Source organism: Delphinus delphis, chromosome 1 (genome assembly GCF_949987515.2).
Source record: "Delphinus delphis chromosome 1, mDelDel1.2, whole genome shotgun sequence".
NCBI lineage: Eukaryota > Metazoa > Chordata > Mammalia > Artiodactyla > Delphinidae > Delphinus > Delphinus delphis.
In genome coordinates this window covers 12,182,133-12,204,812 of record NC_082683.1, presented here as the reverse complement: position 1 = coordinate 12,204,812, position 22,680 = coordinate 12,182,133, and the positions used below count along the sequence as shown (strand labels likewise).

The window sequence follows — 22,680 nt, the reverse complement described above, 5'->3', positions numbered from 1 at the left end:
CCACCAGGAGTCCCCCTCTTCCCTCATCCCATGGATGGCTGGTGAGAGTGTAGTGGAAGGTCGCTGGGCAGATGGGCTGTGGGCTGAGCTGGGAAAGGACGGCCTGCCCCAGGGAAGGATAACCGCACATCTTAGAGCTGTCTGGGAATCGTCCACTTCAGCAGAATTCCAAGGACTGGGAAGGTGAATGTGGGTGTGCAAGGGGAGCTGCCCACCCCACATGGCCCAGTCTCAGGCTGGTGCCAGGGATGGGCTGACAGGCAGGAGGCCTGGGTTCTAGTTTTCACTCTGCCGCCAGTTTACTGTGTGACCTTGGACAAGCCCCTGCCCCTCTCTGAGCGCCCATCTGTACAATGAAAGGATTGAGTCAGGGTGGAACTGACCAGCACGAATGCTAGAGGCTAAGATAGCCAGACCCCCACCCCAGACATGTCTCTGAGTTGGTGAGCAAGGGACCCTGGGAGGGGCCACGGCCCAGACTCATCCACCTGTCTCTGTCTTGGGCTGAAGGGGGCACAGTGGGCTCCCCAGGCATTCTCTCCCCTGTGAGCTGCACATCCTCTCTGCCTGGGTCCCCCTCCCCGTCCCCTCTGTCCCCAGAGCTGCCAGGCTGCCAGCTGGGAGCATCTGCAGCTGTGACCGAGCGTCCTGCGTCATGGTGAGTCAGAGCCCTCCCTCCAAGCCAGATCCAGCCACTCCATGACAGGAAGAAGAGAAAGGACACCTCTGCCGCCCCAACCCTGGGCCACGTAGCACAGGACCCCAGAGCCTGGCTGCAGGCAGGCCAGCCTTTCCTTCTCCACACAAGGGCTGGCACTGAGCAAGGCATTCGTCCCTTCAGAGCTAGCCTCCCCCAAACCAGACTTGGGGGGTGGAGGAGGCTCGTCTGATGGGGGCAGAGCATGGAGGGCTCTGAGCACCCATGTCTGAGTACAGCACTGGACTCTAGGACTGGCGTCTTATTCACACCAGCACATCTACTGAATGGAGTTTCTTCAGGATTCCCGTGGGGGTAGGGACACTTGGTGAAGTAATAGTGCATCACACCTGTGTTCACCATCACCGTTAATTATTTTTAGCTCTAAGAACCTACTATGTGTCAGTCATTTTGCACAATTATCTCATTGATTCTTATAGCAATCCCATGAGGTAAAATTTTTACCCCCAGTTAACAAAGAAAATATCTGAGGCTCAGAGAAGTGAAGCAACTTTCCCAAGGTCACACAGCTTGTGTGAGCTGAAGCCACATTCACACCAGTTCTGCTGACACCCGTGGCCAGGGTCACTCCCCATCAGGACTTTACTCTGAAGAGGGCACCAGGCCTGGGGAAAGAGAAAAACGGCAGCACCCGCCCCACTGCTCACCCCACCGCCACCCAGCAGTCCCACAGGACCCAGATCCTGCCCTGCTAGAGGCCTCCGGCTCCACCCGCACCCCTGCCTCAAACCTCGTTCATCCTTCAGAGTCCTGCTGGGCCATCACCAGGTTTTCGAAGAGAACCAGTGAACCTGCCTTCTTCCCTTGTAAAAGGGAAACAGTGACACCTGCCCTGCCTGGTGCACAGGTAGGTGTAAAGATGGAGTGAGACAGAAGGATGTGAAAGTGAGTGCTCAGATGCTGAAGAGCAGCGTGCAGGGGAAGATCTGCTGTGGAGCTGGGGGGTGGGGCGGGGCGTCTGTGTGTAAATATGAGTGTGTGTGGCTGTTAGTGTGTGGATGTGCACGTGCAAGTGCGTACACACATGTGTTCGTGAGTAGGTACGTGAGAGAGTGTGAGTGATCAGATGGGCCACTGTGGCCCCATCGGACGGCAGGTGCAGGGCTGAGGCAGCCCAGGCCTCTCCCCCGCCTGACCCCGTGGAGTGAAGTTTAACTCTCATCCGTCAGTGAGGCCACTGGTACACCATCCCCACCCTCTGTATCCCCAGCCTGGGCTGCCGTCCCCACAGTGAGAAGCTGATGGTCAAAAGTCGATGTCCCTCACAGCTAAGGGACCTCAGGCGAGGCATCCGACCTCCGTGAGCCTGTTTCTTCCCCTGCAAAATGGGTACAATGGAATTGTTGTTACTGCGCTCGGCCAGGTTGTGCCCCAAATGCCGGAATCTCCCCGCCCCCACCGCCCTCTTCCTTGACCTTCAGCCCCTGTCGCCTAGTGGCGCGGGAGGCGGGAGGGCCAGAAGTTCCCCCTCTGGCTCCCCTTCCCCTCCCCCCGCCCCCTGCCGGGCTCCTGCTTACCCCGCCGTCACCCCCCGCCCGGGCTGCTGCAACAGGTCTGCAGGCGGCGGGCGCGCTGGGGGCGGAGCGGCCTCGCGGGCTCCGCGCTCGGGGCTCGGGGCTCCGGGCGAGCGCTCCGCGGGGCCGCCCCGCCCGCCGTGCTGCCCGCGTCTGGCAGGGGCGGGCGCGGCTCGCGAGGCGGCGGCGCGAGGCGAGCCGGGCGCTGCGGCGGCGGCGGCGGCGGCGTTGGCGGGGACGACCCCGCGGGAGCGGCGGCTGAGGCGAGCGGAGCCCCGGCCCCTTCTCCGCTCGTCCGCGCTTCCGCTGCGCCAGCGCCGCGCGTGAGCCCCGAGCCCGAGGAGACATGAGCGCCCGGCGGCCCGGCGCACCCAAGGCGCAGCGGCCCGGCCCCGCGGCCCCGTGATGGGCTCCTGCGTGTCGCGAGGTGAGGGGGCCGCGGACCGTAAGGGAAGGAGATCGGGCGCCCGGGGCCCCGCGCCGGGGACGCGCGCACGTCCCCTCGGCCGCTCCAAAGAACCTCGGTGGGGGTAGTGGGGACGACCCGCCCTTCCCGGCCGGCCGCACCCCACCCCCGCCGAGCCCCAGGGGACACGGTGCCCCGAGGGGGACAGGGCGTTGTGGGGGGGGTAGCAGCGCGGAGAGAGAGCGTGGGGAGGTCACCGCATCCCCAGCCCCGCTTAGACCCACACCGCACCAGGCGGCAGAAGCAGGGTCGCTTCCTTTCCAGCGGGCAGCCACACACCCCCTGCCGTGTGCCTCGGAAGGGACGGAGGCTTCTGCTTGCTCCTGGCTTCTCTGAGGTCACTGCGGGGCACCAGGAGAGCAAGCAGACCCTCCTTCCCACACCCCGCAAGACACAGGCCTTAGTAGTTCAGTGTCCCCACTCTGTCCCCTTACCCCATGCCCCTGTCTTCAGAGACCCTGAACCCCATTGGCAGCAAGGGGTTAATGGAAATGAACAGGTTATAAAGGAGGTTCCCCTTCCCCCACCCTCATGCCTAACTCCTCAGCCCCACCCCCATCCTCGGTCAGGGGACAGGAAGGGACAGAGACAGCTGATGTTCCCAGTAACCCCTGGGCCTTTGACTGGGCACTATCCCGCTCTCTTTCTGTGCCTGAGCTCCATGGCTCTCCCCAAGGTGGTCCCCAGGGAGCCTGAGAGAGCTGCCCTGGGTGGGGGGAGGTTTGGGGGTGGCAGGGACTGCTACACAGAGCAGGGGGGATGGGCAGATGGGTCTTTGGAACCCTCCCCACCATCAGTTTCCCGACAGGCTGCTGAGCAGCATTGTAGAAGAGGCTGGCTGGGTCATTCTCCCACCCTGGTAACTTCACCCCACAGTGGGACCAGTTGGGGGGGGTGAGGTGAGGGGGTGACTGAGGCCTTGGCTCCAGCTCTGCAGGCTGAAGCCAAATCCACTGACGCCAACCATGGCCTTGGGGGGCTGCCACCCCACCCATCACCCCCAGTAGCTTACTCAGGTGTGGAGGGATGACCAGGCCTTGGGGAGGGGCTGGGCAGGTTCTGGAGGGGACCTTGTCCCCTCCCCCCACCCTCTGGCCTCTATGGGGCTCTGCCCACAAGTCCATGTGGGACATTCAGGGAAGTGGCTTAGGATGTCTCAGGAGGGTGTCAGGGCTGGGATCCTGGGTGGGGCTTAGGCTGTGTGAGGTTCATTCACTTATTTTTTCATTAAGCTGATGTTAGCATGACACCTACTGTGTGCCAGGCACTGTGTACATGCTGGGCACCCAGAGGCGGTGAGCCCAGCACAGCGTGTGCTCTGACGCCTACAGCCTGGCCAGAGGGGAAGGTAGTATTAAGAGTGAAGAGTATTTCGTGTTCTTCAGAACCCACAGGCTCTCAGTGTGTCTGCAGAAACCTCGAAGGCTCTGGGCAGGCTCCAGGTGTTGGGGATCTGGTGTTTCCTTGTTGACTGTGTCCCTCCCCCATCACGTGGCCATCCTGTGCCAGGTGCTGGAGGCCCAGCCCCAGGTGGACTTGCCTGTGACCTGCAGACCAAGGTCAGGCTGCCAGGTGGTGCCAGGATTGGGGCTGGGACCCAGGTCCTCTGGCTGCTACCCCATACCTGGTGCTGGAACCCTCTGCCCTGCCTGTCTGAGGTCACACTGGCCTGAGATGGGTCTTCTCCACCCTTCCTTCAGTGGCTTGGGCTCCCCGTTGTGTATTCTGACCTTGTCCCCGTCCTGAGGGGTCGGCCTACTTCCAGTCTCAACATGCACGCAGCCGAGTTGGATGCCCGTAAAGAAGGTGTGAGACCACTTCAGCAGAGGACAGCCATCGTCCCAGTACTCCGGGTTCTGGGTGACCAAACCACTAAGTGGAGGCCACCCACCCCTCTAGTCATCACTAACGCTCCCAGAGTGCTTACGGCTTACCGAGTACTGGTGGGAACATTCAAGGCGCAACTAGCTAACTTGGGGTCTTATACTATCACAGTCCCCATTTTTACAAGCAGGGAAACTGAGCAGAGCCCGAGGCTGCATAGCTAAGAAAGAGCAGGGCTTCCCTGGTGGTCCAGTGGTTAAGAATCCGCCTTCCAATGCCGGGGACACGGGTTCGATCCCTGGTCAGGGAAGTAAGATCCCACATGCTGCGGGGCAACTAAGCCCTTGCGCCACAACTAGAGAGAAGCCCACGTGCCACAGTGAAAGATCCCGCATGCCGCAACTGAGACCCGATGCAGCCAAAAATAAATAAATAAATATTTTGAAAGAACGAAGGGAGAGAGAAAGGGAGAAGGAAAGAAAGAAAGAGCAGAAGCAGGACTTGAACCCAGTCACGCTGACTCTGGAGCCTGGGCCCTTGTCCTCTGCACCACACAGCCAGCCCTCGGACCCAGGGCCGGGCTGTCCTACTCCTCTCCAGCTGCCAGCTGGAGCCCCCACGAACCTCTGAGTCTCCACACCTGCACCGGTTGCTAACAACAGCCCTGTTACTTGAAGCACTTCCCTGTGTCAAGGGCTCAACCTGCAGCCAGGCCAGGAATTGCTGACCTCCTGCTGACGCCCATACCAAGTCCAGAGCCCACGTGCAACTGGGACCACCCCAGCCAAACCCCAGGCGCAAGCCACACCTGGGAGAGCCACCCCATCCCAGCACTGGGCAGCACTTAGCTTCTGCGAGCCGGGCCTGGGAGGCTAAGAGTGCAGACTCTGGGACTTCCCTGGTGGCACAGTGGTTAAGAATCCGCCTGCCAATGCAGGGGACACGGGTAGAGCCCTGGTCCAGGAAGATCCCACATGTGACGGAGATCTGACCTAAGCCCATGCACCACAACTACTGAATCCTGCACGCCTAGAGCCCATGCACCACAACGAAGAGTAGCCCCCACTCGCCGCAACTAGAGAAAGCCCGCATGCAGCAACAAAGACCCAACGCAGCCAAAAGTAAATTAATTAATTTTTTTAAAAAAAGAGTGCGGACTCTGGAGCCGGCTAGCCTGGGTTCGCATCCCTGCTCCGCCATCCACTAGCTTTGTGACCTCAGCAAGTTACTTAACCTTGTATATGTATCTCAGTGTTCTCGTCTGTAAAATGGGAATAACACTGGTATTGACATCTTCGATTTACTGGGAGGGGATTAAATGACTTAATTCACGTAAAGCACTCAGACCAGTACCTGGCATGTAGTAAATACTGTGTTAGCTGTCACTTTAATTTTTATTATTACCCTTCTGTGTAGACAGCTAATCCAGACCCTCTCTTGGCTGGGAAAGGGCAAGCTGCGGAGGCTTCGAGCACCGTCCTGCCTCATGGGAAAAGAAACAAGCATTTGAGGTGCTGAGAACATGGGGGAAAGGGATTGGGACCAGATTAAGGCAACAAAGGCTGTTTCTGGAGGCTATTTTGTGTTCATTATCTATTTTTAAGCCACCATTTGTTGGCTGCTTATCCTGCGCTGCCTGAGGCATCACTCACCTGGCCTCGTTAGTCCTCATTCAGCCCTGGAGGGGGGATGTAGGGCTCAGAGATGGGAAGGGTCTTACCTGAGGTCACACAGCCAGAACACAGAGAGGCAGGATTTGAATCCAGGACTGTGTGATCCCAGAGCCTGAGCACGGAACACCTGCCCTTTGCTTTCTCATGTCCCCACATGGAGGGAGGTACTGAGCGTGTCGCCAACGCTCAAGAAATTCAGCCCTCTGGAATAACTCCAGTGTTAGCATTCGGTTTGGGCTTTGCTACCACCGATGGTGACAATCTGTACAGAGCAATCTGTCTACCCCCCTCTGTCCAGCTCCGGGTCTCTCAGTGCCCATCCCATGCCCCTGGCTCCGGAGCCTCTCTGCCTGTCCCTTTCCGCCCCAGCCCACTCCTCCAGGCCAACCCATCAGCCTCTTGCCCCACCCCCCGCACCTCCCGCCTGGGTCTAGTGCACCGGGCACTGGCGGGTGGTGAGAGCAGAAACTGGAGACCGAGGAGTTCCTTCTGGAAGGCCAGGCATCTGATTATGTCTGGGAGGAGGCACAAGCTCTAAAGGAGCCGACCAGAACCACCCCCAGTACTCAGGCCCACTGACTGTGACCCCTCCATTCCCAGCCCCCAAGGCCCGTCTCACCTTGGCCCTAGCAGAGCCCGTGAGCAGAGTGCCCCTGGGCACGGTGGAGAGACTGAGGAAGGGGTAGATGGGGCCTTGCCCCCCCTTTTAAAAAAATTTTTATTGGAGTATAGTTGCTTTACACTGTTGTGTTAGTTTTTGCTGTACAGCAAAGTGAATCAGGTACACGTATACATATATCCCCTCTTTTTTGGATTTCCTTCCCATTTAGGTCACCACAGAGCATTGAGTAGAGTTCCCTGTGCTACACAGTATGTTCTCATTAGTTATCTATTTTATACATAGCATCAATAGTATATATATGTCCATCCCAATCTCCCAATTCATCCCCCGCCCCCACCGGCCTTGCCGTTTAGAAGCTCACAGTCTGAGGAGGGAGACACAACCTTGCCCTTGGAATTGTCTAGTGGGGGAGGCCGGACACACAGGTGGAAAAACAGCCTGAGGACCCTCTCAGGAGATCAGCTCTGGTCAGTAGTTGGAGCACAAGCTTTGGCGTTTCAGACTGGCCTATTGAACCTCATTTCTGCCACTTACTAGTAGGTGACCTTGCAGAGGTGATTTAACCTTTCTGAGCTTCAGTTTCCCCATATGTAAAATGGGCATAACAGTACCTACTTTGCTGGGTTGTTATTAAGACTGAATCAGAGATAATGGATCGATAGGCCTAGGATAGTACCTGACACATAGTAGGTGTTCAATAAACAGTGCAAGCAAATCACTGTACGCCAGACTTTGCCCATTAGGGCTGCTGGTAATGTAATAGCCTAATACATCTGAAGACAATCTAGGCAGGCTGCCTGGAGGAGGTGAGGCTAGATCAGGGTGTTCAAAGAAGTTGGGCCAGAGGATGGCAGAGGGAGTAAAAAGGAGCTAGGATGTGTGGAAAGTCCTGAAGAGAACATGGAAAGGGACCCCCTTGGGCAGCTCTGAGTTGTATCGACTCACTTATGGAGCTCCTGCCGTGGACATGGACCTGGTGACCTGTAAATCAGTGTCCTGGGGGGAGGGGGCACTTTGTCTCCTAAAGGCCAGGCCACTGCCAAGTTCAGAGGGACGGAGTGCGGCCATGGCAGTGACTCACAAGGACTCACCCTTGGTGGCCTCCGTCTGCAGAGTCCCCCAGGGCAAGCTCCAGCCCTGGGGAAGGACCAGAGGAGTGGTGCCTGAGATCTGTCCCAGGGTCCAGAAAGAGGATGTGAGGTCTGGGAGGAGAGGGGGGACAGAGCCGCTGTCGTTTATGGAGTGCTTCATCCTCACGGCCACCCGCCAGTATTCTCATTTCACAGATGAGAACCTGAGGCTCCCAGGGGCCGCGTCACAGGCCCACAGCCCTGGAGCTGACAGTGAAAAGCCAGGATTTAAACCCAGGGCAGGGACTGTGCAAGGAAGACCTTGCCCGCTGTGCTGTCTTCGATGCAAGGCAGGAACCTGGCATGTTACAGCTGCGCGGCACACACCTAGGGCGCGGATGGCTGGAGGACCGCATCGTGCCCTTGGCCGCAGGGGTCCCAAGAAGCTTAGTGGGGAGGCCCGTGACTGTCCAGGGAGGGTCATCACAAGGGGCTTCGACTGCTGCTCAGTTTACTGTGTGCTTTCAAGGGGAGGTCTGCCCTCTCTGGGCTGCTGAGAAGGAGCAAGGTTAAGCCTGGAACCACTATGTCCTCCTGGAGTGTGGAGCCCTGGGAGACACTTTGGGGGAGGTGGCAGCCACGATGACAAGTGGGCTGGGACATAGGCACCAAAGAACAGCTCAAGGGGCTGGACGACTGGGAAGGAAGTGAGAAGAATCTGGGTGGTAGTGTTGCAGACGCACCCAAGGAACGAGCAGAGAAAACCAGCGTGGGAGCGTTTGCAGCCAGGGGGGTTTAGGTGAAACATCAGGAGGATCTGCTCGGGTGGCTGGACTCTAGCAGGTTGAGGAGCTGGCATGGGAAGGCAGGAAGCATCCTTGGTTCGCAGGGAAGCTCCGGTTGAAGGCAGAGGGATGGAGGGGACATCTAGATGACACCCCTCTCTTTGAAGGATCAGGGTGGCCCCGTCCAGGCTGCCGTGGCAACCAGAGGCCCGTCACTTCTGTGGCCAGGGCAGGTGGGGGAGGGGGGCAGTCTGAGAAGGAGCCTCAGACCTTGAGTTCAGGGGAGTAGGGTGTGGACTGGGAAAGGGGGGGTATCTTCACAGCTCCCTTGGGAGAGGAAGGTGCCCACAGGAGCAGAGGCTAGGGGTCTCCTCAGGCTATCCCCCAGCCCCCACCCCACATGAAAGCTGTGTTTTTCCAGTTGCCGGTGGTGACGTGGCTGCCGGTCCCAGCTGGGCGAAAAGCAGCCTGTGATTTCACCCTGGGCTGGTTCATTACCTGACGTCTCCATAGCAACCAGCCTGTGACATCACGGGGCCAAAGTCCTCAGGGGAGAAGGCAGCTTTGGCAGAGGCGCCTGCACCCCCGCTGAGGTGGGGGGCAGGAAAGCTGGGGAGGGGGCTGGGAGCCAGGAGCCCACGTCCGCCACCACGTCGACAGATAACTTTGTTCAAGTCACGTCCCTCCAGACCTTGGACATCACCTGCCAGCTCCCCTTGCTCCCTGGCCTGTGGTTGCAGAGTTTTAGAACAGCTTTGGGCGATGGGCAGGGGCCTGGAGATATTCCCTCACCCTTCAGAGTTCCCAGGGGTAGTCTGTAGCCAGCATCACCCTGTCTCCACCTTGGAGGCCCCAGCTTGTGCACGCTGGCACCTTAAGAGTGCGACTTTCAAACTTTTTTGACTGGACCCATAAGAATAAATTATTTCGCATCGTAATCCAGTACACACACAGGTGCACACATGTGTGTCTGTGCAATTTAAACAGAGGCTTCGTGAAATAAGACTTAGCCTGTCTCTGCAGTGGGTCCTGATATTTTCTATTCTACTCAATTTTACTTCATTCTTTTAAAATATGACCTAGTAAATTGCTTGCTTGACCCACTAAAGGATGCGCCCCTGGTTTGAACACCACCTTTGAGGGACCTTTGCACACATGGAAACTCTGATGCCCGGAGTGGGGCAGGACTCTGTCAGGGTCACACAGCCAGGACTGGGCATAAAGAGCAAGATGTATTGGACACTGTGGGGTGCATGGCTTAGCCCCCATGATCCCACGCTGCCCTCGCTGCTCTTAGCGCCCGGGTCACTGAGCTGTGGATTCAGCGGGTGGGGGCTTAACCTGGCTCCACTTTCCTTTTCTCCAGTCCCCTCTCCAGACAGTCTCACTTGAACCTCCCTGACCTGCCCACCCGTAACAGCCTTCGGGCAGATTCCAGAACTCTGTAGCCTCTTCTGGACACTAAGTCCAGTCCACCCAGTTTGGATGACAACTTTCATCTCGCATCCCGTCTGACCCTCTCCTTCTCCCCGTCGGCCATGGCTGGCTGCCCTTTACTCTGCAGGCCTCCCTCTCCTCTCTGGGTCCCTTTCTTCTCTGACATGGTGGGGTCTGGCATGAGGAACTTGAGAAAAAATGGCCTAGACATTTGTGTTTATCTAGAGCTCTAGTGGTCTCCCTTGGCTACCACTGGCTCAGCGATGAAGCCTCTGTGTTGTAGGCAAGCAAATATTCATTCCTTCATTCTTACAACAAGTGTTTAATAAGCACCTACTATGTGCCAGGCCCTAGGCAGGTGCTGGGACTAACGCAGCAAATAACACCAGGTCCCAGTCCTCACAGAGCTCATGTTCCAGTGAGAAACCATGAACAAGGAAACAGACACACACATTGTGGAGTGATGGGTGTAAAACAGGGTGAAGGGATAGAAAGAGTCGGGTGTCATATTAAATAAGATGGTTGGGGGAGGCCTCACTGAGGTTGTAACATTTGAGCAGAGACATGAACGGAGGGAGGGAGTGAACCTGTAGGTGGCAGGAGAGTCCCAGATGGAGAAAAGGAACAAACGGGCAGTGCAAAGGCCCTGAGGCAGGAGTGTGTTGGAGTGAGAGAGGAGGAGAGGAGGGACATGAGGTGGGAGGGGGGCCAGGGTCTCTCGGGTTAGCACGTGTGAATTCTCTGGGGAGCCATGGTGGCGGCGGGAGGGGCTCCCCACTATAGAGCCCATGTCGTGGGAGATCTGACCTGATTTGACCTCTTGCATTCCCTGCCAAATTCCCTTTTCCCTCTAAAGTGATCCACCCTGCAGCCTCTTGGGGCTGGGGTCCTCTTGCCTGCAAGCAGCCCTCTTAGGGGACTGCTCACGAATGGAGCAAAAATGGAGCCTTGGGCGGAGCAAGGCTCAAACCTGGCCCCTTCCTCAGTGTCTCCTTGACCCTTGACAACACAATGTTCCCCTTTGCAGGCCTCCCAGATTTCTGCAGGTGAGTCTCTGGGAGCCCCCGTGGGGAGAAATAGGTAGTCAGAGTCAGAAGGGGGTTGACGGCTGGGGTAGCAGAGCCGGTTTCAGCCACTTTGAAGAGAGCGTCTGCTACCCCCATCCCGCCTCCACCCCCTGACAGCGACTTTCTTCAAAAGCGGGGCCCTCAAGGCGTCTTGGTTCTCAGTTTGGATCCTGGTAGACAATTCCTGAGGAACAGGAGCAGTCCCCCTCAGCTGCCCATTTTACAGATGTGGAGCAGACCCTGAAACGGGGATGGGGGTACAGCTGGAGTGTGAGTGGGTACAGCTGGAATGTGAAGGAAATCTTACAGAGGAAACCAGTACAGGAGTGGAGAGAGTGAGGCAGAGGAGATGCAGCCAGGAAAGGGTGTCTGTCGTCCTGCGGGGGGTGGTTTCCGCCTAATCCCACAGGGAACTCTGGGATGAAAGTGAAGCTCAGTGTTTTTCCACCCAAAACAGAGGACCTGGGGTCCTGCCCCTCCAGTCATGGGCTAAGGGCCGCTCCGGTGGGAGCAGCATCACTTCTCAGTTTCAGCCCAGTTGCCCGCGGGCAGCCCGCCTAGAAAGAGCCTCAGGTGCTGCCTGTTGGAAGCAAAGTACGTGGGGAGGGGACTGTGGGTGCACAAAATCGGGAGAAACAGATCCACCGGGATCTGGGGGATTGGGTGCAGCAGCCACAGCATCCCCTGCCACCCAGTTCTTCCCTCCCTGTTACCCCGAGTCTCCAGTTCAGCCCACTCTCCTCCATCCACCAGTGGCGCCCCCAGCCCCGTCTCTGGGGTTGTCTGACGTCTCTCATCTCCAGCCTCAGACCCTCCCTGGCCTCAGCTTCTTCCAGGAAGCCCTGTCGGCTTCCATGCCGTCAGCTCCTCCGCCTCTGCCCGCGCTGGCCCAAGTCAGAAAGGGGTGGTGGGAGCCAGTGCCCAGAGCTGGATAGGCTGCAGGCTGGGACCAGTGTCCCGCAGAGGGCCCCCCTCCCTGTGGCAGTCCGGACGCTTCTGCTCCTGGCAGACTCCTTCCAGACCCCATGGCTTCGTGCAAGCCCCGCCCACCCGCGCCGTCCCCACCGTCTTCCCGCACCACCATCCCCAGCTCTCGTGGACCGCCTACCTCCTGGCCAACTCCCTGCCATCAGCTCTCCTGCGCAGCCCCCAACCCCCACCCCGAGCTCATCAAAACTCTTTTTGTGGGCTTCCCTGGTGGCACAGTGGTTGAGAGTCCACCTGCCGGTGCAGGGGACACGGGTTCGTGCCCCGGTCCGGGAAGGTCCCACATGCCGCGGAGCGGCTGGGCACGTGAGCCATGGCCGCTGAGCCTGCACGTCCAGAGCCTGTGCTCCGCAACGGGAGAGGCCACAACAGTGAGAGGCCCGTGTACCGCAAAAAAACAAAACAAAACAAAAAAAAACTCTTTTTGTGCTTTGGAAGAGAGTGAACCTCGGCGTCAGACCCACAGGACTCAGGTCCTGACTGCCGGCGACTGACTGTGTGCCTGGGGCTAGTGGCTTCCCCATCTGTGCCTCAGTTTCCTCACCTGTCAGGTTGAGCCACAGATTCCTTCCTCTCTAGGTCAAGGTGGGGACTCTGCCATCACACTGAGAAAGGAGAATGTAGAAAGCAGAGCGGTCCTCTGGTACCGCTGTTCCCCTGGCTCAACCTTGTGTTTGAATGAGGGGCTCTGCGGGGGAGGTGTTCCTGCATCAAACTGGGAGCTCCCCGAGGGCAGGGATGGAGTTAATCCTACCTTATCCCCAGGTGCTTGCACAGTGTAGACGTCCAGTAGATGGGTGCTCAGCGGGTGAAGGAATGGATGGATGGATGGATGGATGAATGAATGCGTGAATGAATGAATGAACGATCATCCCCCAGATCTTGACATAACAGGGCTTTTCCTGATACTCAGGCCTCAGCTCTGAGAAGCCCTCTCTAGCCCTCTCCCACTTACGCTGTCATTGTTTTCTTCATAGCTATTATTGTTTCCTAATGGGTCTTACTCATTTGTGAGTTTTCGGTTAATAGTCTCTCTCCCTCACTAGAACGTCAGCTCCATGAGGGCAGAAGCCATCTCTGTCTTCTTCACCATTGTGTCCCCAGTACTCAGAACAGCGCGAGGCGCATAGTAGGTGCTCAGCTAATACTTTTCAGTGAATGGACGAGTAACTAAATGCATGAATCAAATGAATGATCATGGTGTTCTCTGTCATCCTGGGAGGGGGGGTGGAGGAGTCCTCTTCAATTTGGCCCAACGATTCAGTCCAGCAATTCCAGTTGCTCAGGGAAAGGTGTTCATTCCCTCAGCAAGGACTGTGAACTGCAGTGGTGGGCCTGCAGTGGTGGGCCCTGGGGATGCGTCAGGGGCAGGCCGATCCCTGCCCCGCCCCCACCACACACATAAATAATTTTACCAGACATCCTGTGCTAAATGCTGTAATAAAGGTGGACATCATCCCCACAGATGTTTACAGAGCACCTACTAAGTGCAGGCGGGGCTCTAAGACACAGAGCGCTGAGCAGGGTTGCCACGGTCTCCGTGCTCAAGGTGCTCACATTCGTTGTGGGGAGAGCGGTTGGACTCTTAAATAAACAGAAATATCAGAGGGTGATGACTGGTGGCCGGCATGGGGACAGGGAGGGCCACATTGAACAGCGTGGCCAGGGAAGGGCTCTCTTGAGCTGAGTCCTGGATGATGAGGTTCAGGAAGATCTGGGGAGAGAGTGTTCCAGGCGCAGGGGAGGGGACAGCAAGGCCAAAGAACAAGCTTGGCCATTTGAGGAGCAGCAAGGAGGCCAGAGTGGCCGAAACAGTGAGCGAGGGGGCGGGCAGAGGACTGAGGTCAGGAGTGGGCGAGCTGACGTGTACGGCCCTGAAGGCCGAGGTGAGGGGCTGGCTCTTCTCCTAAAGTCCGATGCAAGGAAGCCAGGGCAGGTGAAGACAGTCTGACCTGGAATGCGATGTCCCTGTGCTGCTGGATAGAGAGTGGATGGCAGGGCCAGGAGGGGAAGCAGGTGACTGTTGGTGAGAGAAGGTGATGGGTCCCACCAGGGGAACAGTGGTGGGTATGGAGAAGGATAAATCTGGAATGGAGCTCTGAGAGAGAGCCAGTGGGACTTGCTGGGTGATTGGATGGGGTTGTTGGGGAGAGGTGGGGAAAGCAGGACACCCAGAAAGCTCCTGGATTTTTTGTTGGTACAGCTGGGCGGACCATGGCATCATTTTCTAGAATTGGGGAAGTAAAGGAAGATGGACTCAGGTTTGCAAGTTCCATTTTGCCCGGGGTTTGCTTGAGATTCCTGTTGGGCATCCACGTAGGGAGCTGGAAACTCATTCAAGAGCTCAAGCAAAGAGTCGGGGCTGGAGGTGTAAATGTGGGTGTCAACCACATATGGGTGAGATCTCTTGGGAGAGAGAGAAGGGAGGCAAGGGGCGCGGGATGGAGCGGTGGGGCGGGCTCAGGGGATGAGCAGTGAGGGAGGATGAAGAAGAGTGCCATGGAGGTGGGAGGGAAGCCGGGAGAAGGGTGTGGCTGGGGAGGGAAGGAGGGATGGGCGACACCCTTGTGCCTCCTGGGTGGCCACCGAAGATGGGGCCGCTGAACTTGCCCCCCCCCCCCCCCCCCCCCCCCCCCCCGGGTGCAGGATTCTGGCCACTTGCCAAGGGCTGTCTCATGAAAGGCTGGTTGGGACAGGCGGAGGAGAAAATGGGAAAAGATGGGAAGTAGAGGTCGGACACAAGTCTGGCCACGAAGGGGACAGAGGAGTGAGCACGGAGTAGAGGGAAGCAGGGGCTGGGAGTAGGTCTTTAAAGGGGGGAAGAGAGGGGGCTGGGGGCTGGCCAAGAGGTGAGGGGACTCCATGAGGCAGAAGAGAGGAGAGGGGATGCTGGCAAGAGTCCCTGGGCCGAGAAGCATTGCAGCCCGTGCCACGCTGATGGGCTGACTTGGTGGGGAGGGAACACAGGCAACACGAGAAAGCACAGAAGCCCGCCCTGGAGGGAGGGCAGAGACGGAGCCCAGACCCCAGGGGGGGGCGGGGGGGGCGGGGAGGAACTGGTCTTGGACCGAGCGGGGACAGTTATTCCTTTGTCACAAGAGGGAAAGCAGACGATGTGGCATGCGGGCAGGGCAATGATTTGAGGTGGAGAGAGTGGGGTGATGCCTTCTGATGGCTCCTGGGTTGCATTGAGGGCTGGAGAGAAGCCAGCAGCAAGGTCCAGGGAGCAGCAGGGGTGTCAGTGTTGGGAGTTCAAGAAGGAAAGAGGGTGAGGTAGTCAACCTCGCAGGACGCAAACTAGCAGGAATCAGAAACCTAGAAGGATCCTTGGGTAGCGGGCTGTGTGAGGCCGGCAGGCGCCGGTTTAACATGACGCCCGTGACTTTCCCCAGCGACGTGCAGCTCGAAGGGTCCAGGCATGAAGCAGGCAGAGGGTTAGACTAAACAGGGTTAAGAGAGTTAAGGGTGTCTGCAAAGGAGAGCTTGTAGGATGAGCCAGTAAGTCTTAGCTGGGCCAGGAGGGAAGTGAGGACATGAGGAGTTAGTGGAAGGTAAAATAAGTGGATTGGAGGTCTCCGTGAGGTCAAAAAATTGCTGGAGTGTGGGTACTAGAATTAGTGCAAATGGAATACAAGCAGGTGGGCAAGTAACCCCCACTGGGGGGATCTGGCTGGACTCCTCCTCACCTGCTGTGAGCTTGAGTCTGTTTTCTACGAAATGATGTAATAATATAGTAACGCCCATCTCTCAGCACTGGCTTGAACAAGCTTCGTGAGCAAGAGAGCTCTGGGCTTTTCTAAGTTCCTTGTCTCTCTTTTTTCCAGATATGCTCACAAGTACCCACAAGGACTGCCCCATGCCCCAGGGCACGGCCCCCCTGAGCCCAGACTCGCCCTCCAGCCGCCCACCCATCGTGGCTCCAGACCATGTCATTGGCAAGGTAACTGGTCACGCTTCGTCCCCACCTTCACCCCCACGTAGGCCCTGGTTCCTGGGCTGTGCCCTACGGCTCCCCACAGGGAGCAGAAACCATCTCAGCCTCCTCTGTCCCTGCCGAACTTGGCCGCTACCCCTCAGGGTTGGTATTCAGCTGGATGAAGGTCTGAATTGGGCTGGGCATCAGGGACTGGACCAGACCTATTTAGAAAAGAGAGTCCCACGCTGAAGGGCTTCCCACCCAAGTTAACTCAGCCTTGCAGATTAGATGTTCTGTTACAGCCCACGGACTCCTTAGCAGCCTGCACTCCAGCTGGAGAGTGAAGGAATGGAATTCTCAGTCCAGGTAGATCAGGACGATCTTGCTAGGGCCGCAAATCCCGTGCATAATTTCCATCTTTGCCCCAGAGGTTGTGGCTTGAACCTACCAGTTGATATAATTACCCTCTTTTTTTTTTTTTTTTTGAGCACATACCACATGCTAAGCGTCGTGCTAGGCACTTTGCCTACGTTATGTCATTTACGCTTCAGCACAACCTGTGAGATAAATGGCATTGTTACCATTTTACAGAGGACGAAGCTGATGTTCTGAGATGTTAAGTCACTAGTCCAAGGATACCCAGGTGGAAGTGGCAGAGTCAAAGGCCAGCCCAGGTCTGATCTATCCCCTAACCCACTGCGTCTCCTGGCAGAGCCATCATTGCACCCCCCGCTCCTCTCTCTGCATGCCAGGGGACACCAGGGCATGACCCATGAATAGGCAGACCCCGACCTCAGGGGCGACCAGAAGGCTGACCCACACCACCAGCCAGGGCTCCAGGATTCGCGCCATCTGCTGGCGCAGTGGGCCAGACCCTGCCTGTTCCTCTTTCTCCTCTTGTTTTAGGACAAACAGATGGATTTCTGTTGGGATCCTTGGCAGGTCAGTGCACTTGCCCATCCCCCAGTCTAGCCAGCCCCAGCTGACACCATTGCCCCTCCCTCTGCTGGGCCCAGCCTGGGCACACAGGGCTGCCAGCACTGGGGGAGGGGGGCCTGATGGAAACAGGGCTGGGGATGGTCCTGTGGGGGAGTGGCAAGATGGCCAGAGGACGTGGGGAGGGTGCGTAATGGGGATGGGAGGGGTGGGGGGAAATCATCTTGCAGGTCTGCCCCACCCTGCTCACCCCCCACCCCTGTTTCTCCAGAGGTGCTTCCAGACCACCAACGGCTACCTGTCCGACTCCAGATCCTGCTCCAGCAACTACAACGTGGCAGCCCTGGCCACCTCGTCCCTCGTGGGTAAGCTCCAGCTGCCCTCTCCTGTCCTGGAAGTTCGCATAGCAACCCCCAGGCACTGGCGGTGGGAAGGTCAAAGCTGAATTGCAGCTGGAAGGACTGCGGCCCTGCTGGATTCAGCATTTTCTAAATGCCAGGTTCCGTGCTGAGCTCTGCAGGACTTAGGGCTCCTGCCCACCCCACCCCACCCCCGACCCCACCATGGGTTAAATTGTTGGGTTCTCCACAAGTTCTGAGGGGATGGCCCCAATTTTCCAGGTGTCTGCCAGCTGTGGTCTCCCTGCTTCTCTGCAGCACATGAAACCTGCCCTCGTGCCAACTTGGGTCAGATTCCCTAGAAGCAGAGCCCGAGAGGGGAATTGTGCTAGTGATTTCCTGAGAGGTTATTCTCGGAGGAAGCCTGTAGGGAGCAAGGGCAGCAGGACAGGGCAGGGGAGGGAGCTCAGCAGAGGTGTAGCTGCGGAAGTCTTGTCTTTCTCAGCCTGATCCCATGGGGAGCACGGGAGCATGACTTGCACCGCAGAATTCATGGCACTTTGGGGCGAGGTGGCTGGGTTTTGTTTTTATAAATGTATTTGTTTGTTTGTTTGTTTTGGCTGTGTTGGGTCTTCGCTGCTGTGCACGGGCTTTCTCTAGTTGCGTGAGTGGGGGCCACTCTTCTTTGTGGAGCGCGGGCTCTAGGCGCGCGGGCTTCAGTAGTTGTGGCACGCGGGCTCAGTAGTTGTGGCTCACGGGCTTAGTTGCTCCGCGGCATGTGGGATCTTCCCGGACCAGGGCTCGAACCCATGTCCCCTGCATTGGCAGGCAGATTCTTAACCACTGCGCCATCAGGGAAGTCCCAAGGTGGCTGGTTTCATGTTACTCCTCCATCGGTCCATCACTGGCTGCCACCTTCCGAGCACCTCTGGGTGAGGCAGCTCCCATCAGCTAAGGGCAAGGCTCCCAAGAAGGGCACAGGTGTGAGCCGGCAGCAGCACCTGCAGCGGCAGGGGGTGGGCACGCCGGACCAGCACGGCATCTGCCCCGCGTTGACCACAGCGCCGGCTCTTCTCGGCCAGCCAGCCTCTGCTCGCAGCTCTGCTCCTTGATCCTCAGGCTCCCATTCTTTACATCCCTCACAGCTCCCCAGGGGGCCCTTGCTGCCCCCGCACATTTGCCCCTGTCGTTCCCTCCACCTGAAACCCCTTCCCTCCACCTCACCTGCGCCTCGGGGGGCCACTGAACCACCGCCTCCAGAAACCTTCTCTGGTTGCCAGCACTCCCCAACCTGTGTGGGGGGGGTCTCCCCCTTCTTTCCACCTCCATCTTTCCCATTTCCCCAGAGCTTTATGTCTCAGTTTCCTTCATGGATGCCTTTCTTTCTTAAATATTGCTGCTTCTCACGTCATGGCTTCTGGGACCAGTGACTCCCAGATCTGAGTTCTCAGCCTGGGTTAAAGGAGATGCCGAATCATTCTTGACAACCTTCTATCTATCATCTTCCACATCCAACCGGTCTACTCACAAGAACCCCTCCAGGCCCTCCTCCCCATCTGCCCAGCCCTGTCCTGTCTCTTGCTGGATCCCTTCAATGGCCCCTAATGTCCCCCTGTCTCCACCCTTGGCCCCTAATCCTCTTCTAAATGGCCCCTAATGTTCTTCCTAAACGACAGGTCTGGCTTGTCACTCTCTTGCTCATTACCCTGCTGTGGCTCCCCATTGCTCTAAGAAGAACAGTGGCACCCTCAGTCTGGCTCACTGAGCCCCCGGTCTGGCCCCTGTTGGGCTTCCCAGCCTCTCCTGCCTCCCTGCTCCTCGTGTTGCCCCATGTCTTGTCCCCAGTGGTCCTGGAACCATGCCAGACTCTTCTATGCCTTCATCCTCTTCTCATCTCTGGAATAGCCTCCAGTCTTGCCTCTGTTTATCCAACTCAAGCTGCCTTCCAAGCTGGACTCCAGTCTACCTCTTCCAGGAAGCCTTCCCTGCCTGCTACAGGTCTCACCCTCAGCTGAGCGGGCAGTGTCCTAGGCACAGGGGCTGCTCTCTCTTGGAACTTGTTAACTAATGGATACAGGGAGGGCTGGGTGGGTCTTGAATGGATCCTTGAGTGAATCTCCTTGAGCAGAAGGGTCTAAACTTGGTCACAGAGGGAATGAAGGGTGTGACAGGTCTGGAGAAGAAGCGCCAGGTGGGCAGGAGCATTGACTGGAAGCAGGACATGGTGGGGGGCGTGGGGCCTGCAGATGTGTGGGGAGCATCTCCGTGAGAGGGCCTCAGGCTGTGGGAGGGCGTGGGGCAGGCGGGCAGCGGGCATGAGGCTTTGTCCTGGCGGGAGGAGCTGGACAGGTACAGGCTCTGTGGGTGTGGGTTTTGCGGACGCAGGGCACTGGGAGAGGACGGGGCACTGAATGGATGTGCGGTACAGGCCATTGGATTGCCCTGAGGTACTGGAGGGCCTGGGGTATTGGGGGTGGGGCCCTGAGCTGGGCCTTGGGTCAGAGCCATCACTCAGCTGCCCTCAATCGCCCCAGGAGTGGTGCAGAGCATCAAGGACCACATCACAAAGCCCACGGCCATGGCACGTGGCCGCGTGGCCCACCTCATCGAGTGGAAGGGCTGGAGTGCCCAGCGCTCAGGCTGGGAGTTGTCCACAGCCGAGGACGAGCATTACTGCTGCCTCCCAGATGAGCTGCGCGAGGCCCGCTTTGCTGCAGGTCAGAGGGCGGAGGGGGAGCTTGGGGACGGGGACTGGCCGGGGCTGTAGTCCTTAGGGGACCCAGGACCACCACCTGGGCATCGTCTGGGCAGGCAAGAATAATGCCATGGGGTGGCCGGGGCATTGGTGGGCACATGCTGATCAGCGTGCCCGGGCATGGATGGGCAGCCCCAAAGGCAGTGTCTGGTGCCAGCCTGACCTGGCACCGGAGGCCCCCCACACCCTCTGCCCGTGCCCCTGCTGAGCCGGGTCCATCCCCTACAGGGGTTGCCGAGCAGTTTGCCATCACGGAGGCCACACTGAGTGCCTGGTCCTCGCTGGACGACGAGGAGCTGCCCCCAGAGAACAGCCCCCAGGACGTCATCCAGCTACAGGGTACAGCCCGGCGGGCGCCAGGGTGGGCTGGGTGTGGCAGAGCTGGGGCCGCATGCCCGCTCTGCCCTGTGACCTCAGACAAGCCCCTCTGTCCCTCAGCCTTAGTTTTTCTTCATCTGAAAAATGGGGCTGGTGACCCTTGCCCTGCCCATTGCCCAAGGAGTGCCACGAGCATAAAGGAGAGAAAGATAGATGATAGACAGATAGATAACATGAATTAAGTGCTCACTGTGCTAAGTGCTTTACATGTGTTATTTCACTTTATTCTTATGACAGCTCTAGGAAGTAGGTGCTGTTACCTCCATTTTACAAATGAGGGAAACGGAGGCATCAAGACACTCACCTCAGATTACACAGCTACAGGCATCAGAGCCAGGATCTGAGCCTTAACACCTTTCTAGGACCCCAGGTTCCTACCAAGGGCTTCAGGGAGCCTGGGTCCTAGGTGGCGCCTGCACCCACTATCTCATCTGCTCCTCCCGGCGACAGTGAGGGCAGGGAAGGGAGTGGAGGCCTGGGAAGAGCGCTGGCTGTCCCACTTCTCAGAGCGCAGAGGGATTTGAGGGCTCTGGCTCCAGAGCCTGCTCTTAACTATTCTGCTCACTGCCACTGCCACCACCACCCTGTCACCCCCCCCAGGGAGAAACTGGGGCTCAGAGAGGTTCAGTGACGTGACCAAGGTCACACAGCTTGGCAGTAACAAAGCCAGATTTGGAGGCAGGTCTTCTGCCCCTCTCCCTGCCTCACACTCCCGGAGAGGGTGTGGAGCCGGGTCTTCTGAACTCCTTTCCTCACCCCCACACCCCTGCTGCTTTTCCAGACCTGGAGAGCATCTACCTTCAAGACAGTCTTCTGAGTGTCCCCTCGCAGGATGACAGTCTTCTGGCCTTCTCCTCCCCCGATGGATGGCCCTCATCTGACGAGCCCCCCACCATAGCCTCTGGCCCGCAGCCCCCCAGCCCCGAACAGCAGCGCTGGCAGCGGCTCCTGGGGGCCCCGGGGCCCGAGGGTGGGGCCCGCCTGCAGGGCTCCCTCCCGTCGGTGGACAGTGGCTCCCTCTCGGAGGAGGACGAGGTGTTCTATAACTGAGGCGGGGGCCGGAGCCTGCTCACGCCGTGACCTTGCCTGGTGGGCAGCCCAGGTGTATCAGGACACCAGGGTCTGGCTGGGCATCTCTTGATCCCTCAGGGCAGGCACGGGGTGGGTGCGGCAGGGATGGGGGCCAGCATTCCTTGGGGACCATTCCGTGCCTCTGTGGACCTGCCCCCCGCAGTGGGAGCCGTAATCCCCTTCTCCCTCTTTACTCGGCTCAGGCGGGCACCTTCCCCTGCAGTTTCTGCCATCAGCGAGCTCAAGGACTCTCAGCAGACAGCAGGCAGGCCGCCCAGAGGGGCCCACAGCCAGGTTCCCAGGCAGACAACCGCGGAGGGGCCTGGGAGACCCGCCTCGACCCCAGGGCTCGGTTCCTCGCCCCTCCCCTCTGTGCTCCTGCCCCCCACCAGAGGCGGGGTGGCCTCTTGGGGTACCTAACATCTGCTCCTTAGTGCTCTTCACGAGGATTCTGTCTCTGGAGTGTCTGTCTGTCCGTCACTCTCTGGATCTGCTCCCTGGTGCCCTGCTCCCCCATCCTTGCTCTCTCCTCCATCTCCCTGAAGGTTCTCTGAAGACATTAAAGTGGTGGATTCACCCTGGAGGAACTTGGCCTGGTCTCTGCTGGGGACGGCATGTCCTCAGGCCCTGGCGGGGGGAGCTCTAGAAGGACTTTGGAGAGGGCCCCTAACCCCAAAATACACAGACAGCTGGTCAACCTGCTGCCAGCAGCCAGGAGGGTCCCCGTGGAGGATGCTTAAGGCTCTGTGGACTCTCCAAGGAACCACACGTGGGGACCCTGCTGTGTCAACCCTGGCTCAGCCAAGGAGGAGGCTGAGGCTGCTGGAGTGAGGGAAACTGGGCCACAGGGTCGTGCTCACACATGACGACAGGCATCATAAGACCTGGTGGGAACCTGCTTTCATAACTCCCTGCCGGGAAGGGGGACATGAGGAGGCGTGGGAAACCAGGCCCCAGGCCTGCAAGGCCCACATGACCACCAGGGGGCCCCCAAGAGCTCACTCAGGGCCGGCGAATGTGGCCTTGCTGAGGCGGCAAGATAACACCCTGGATGCTGAGATGAGGGACAGACGGCTCTGGCAATCAGCTTTATTTTTTCTCAGGAGCCTCCGGTTGGGAGTCA

General features: G+C 58.3%; 1 protein-coding gene across 1 annotated transcript; it reads left to right on the top strand.

Moving 5' to 3' along the window:
* Nucleotides 1–2,291: 2,291 nt before the first annotated feature.
* FAM131C (family with sequence similarity 131 member C) lies at nucleotides 2,292–22,140 on the top strand. The gene is made up of 7 exons (XM_060033761.1): nucleotides 2,292–2,659; nucleotides 15,988–16,103; nucleotides 16,986–17,021; nucleotides 17,287–17,380; nucleotides 19,888–20,070; nucleotides 20,337–20,447; nucleotides 21,268–22,140. Exons 1-7 carry the CDS (start codon nucleotides 2,638–2,640, stop codon nucleotides 21,534–21,536), a joined length of 831 nt encoding a protein of 276 aa, XP_059889744.1. The 5' UTR covers nucleotides 2,292–2,637; the 3' UTR covers nucleotides 21,537–22,140.
* The last annotated feature ends 540 nt before the right edge of the window (nucleotides 22,141–22,680 follow it).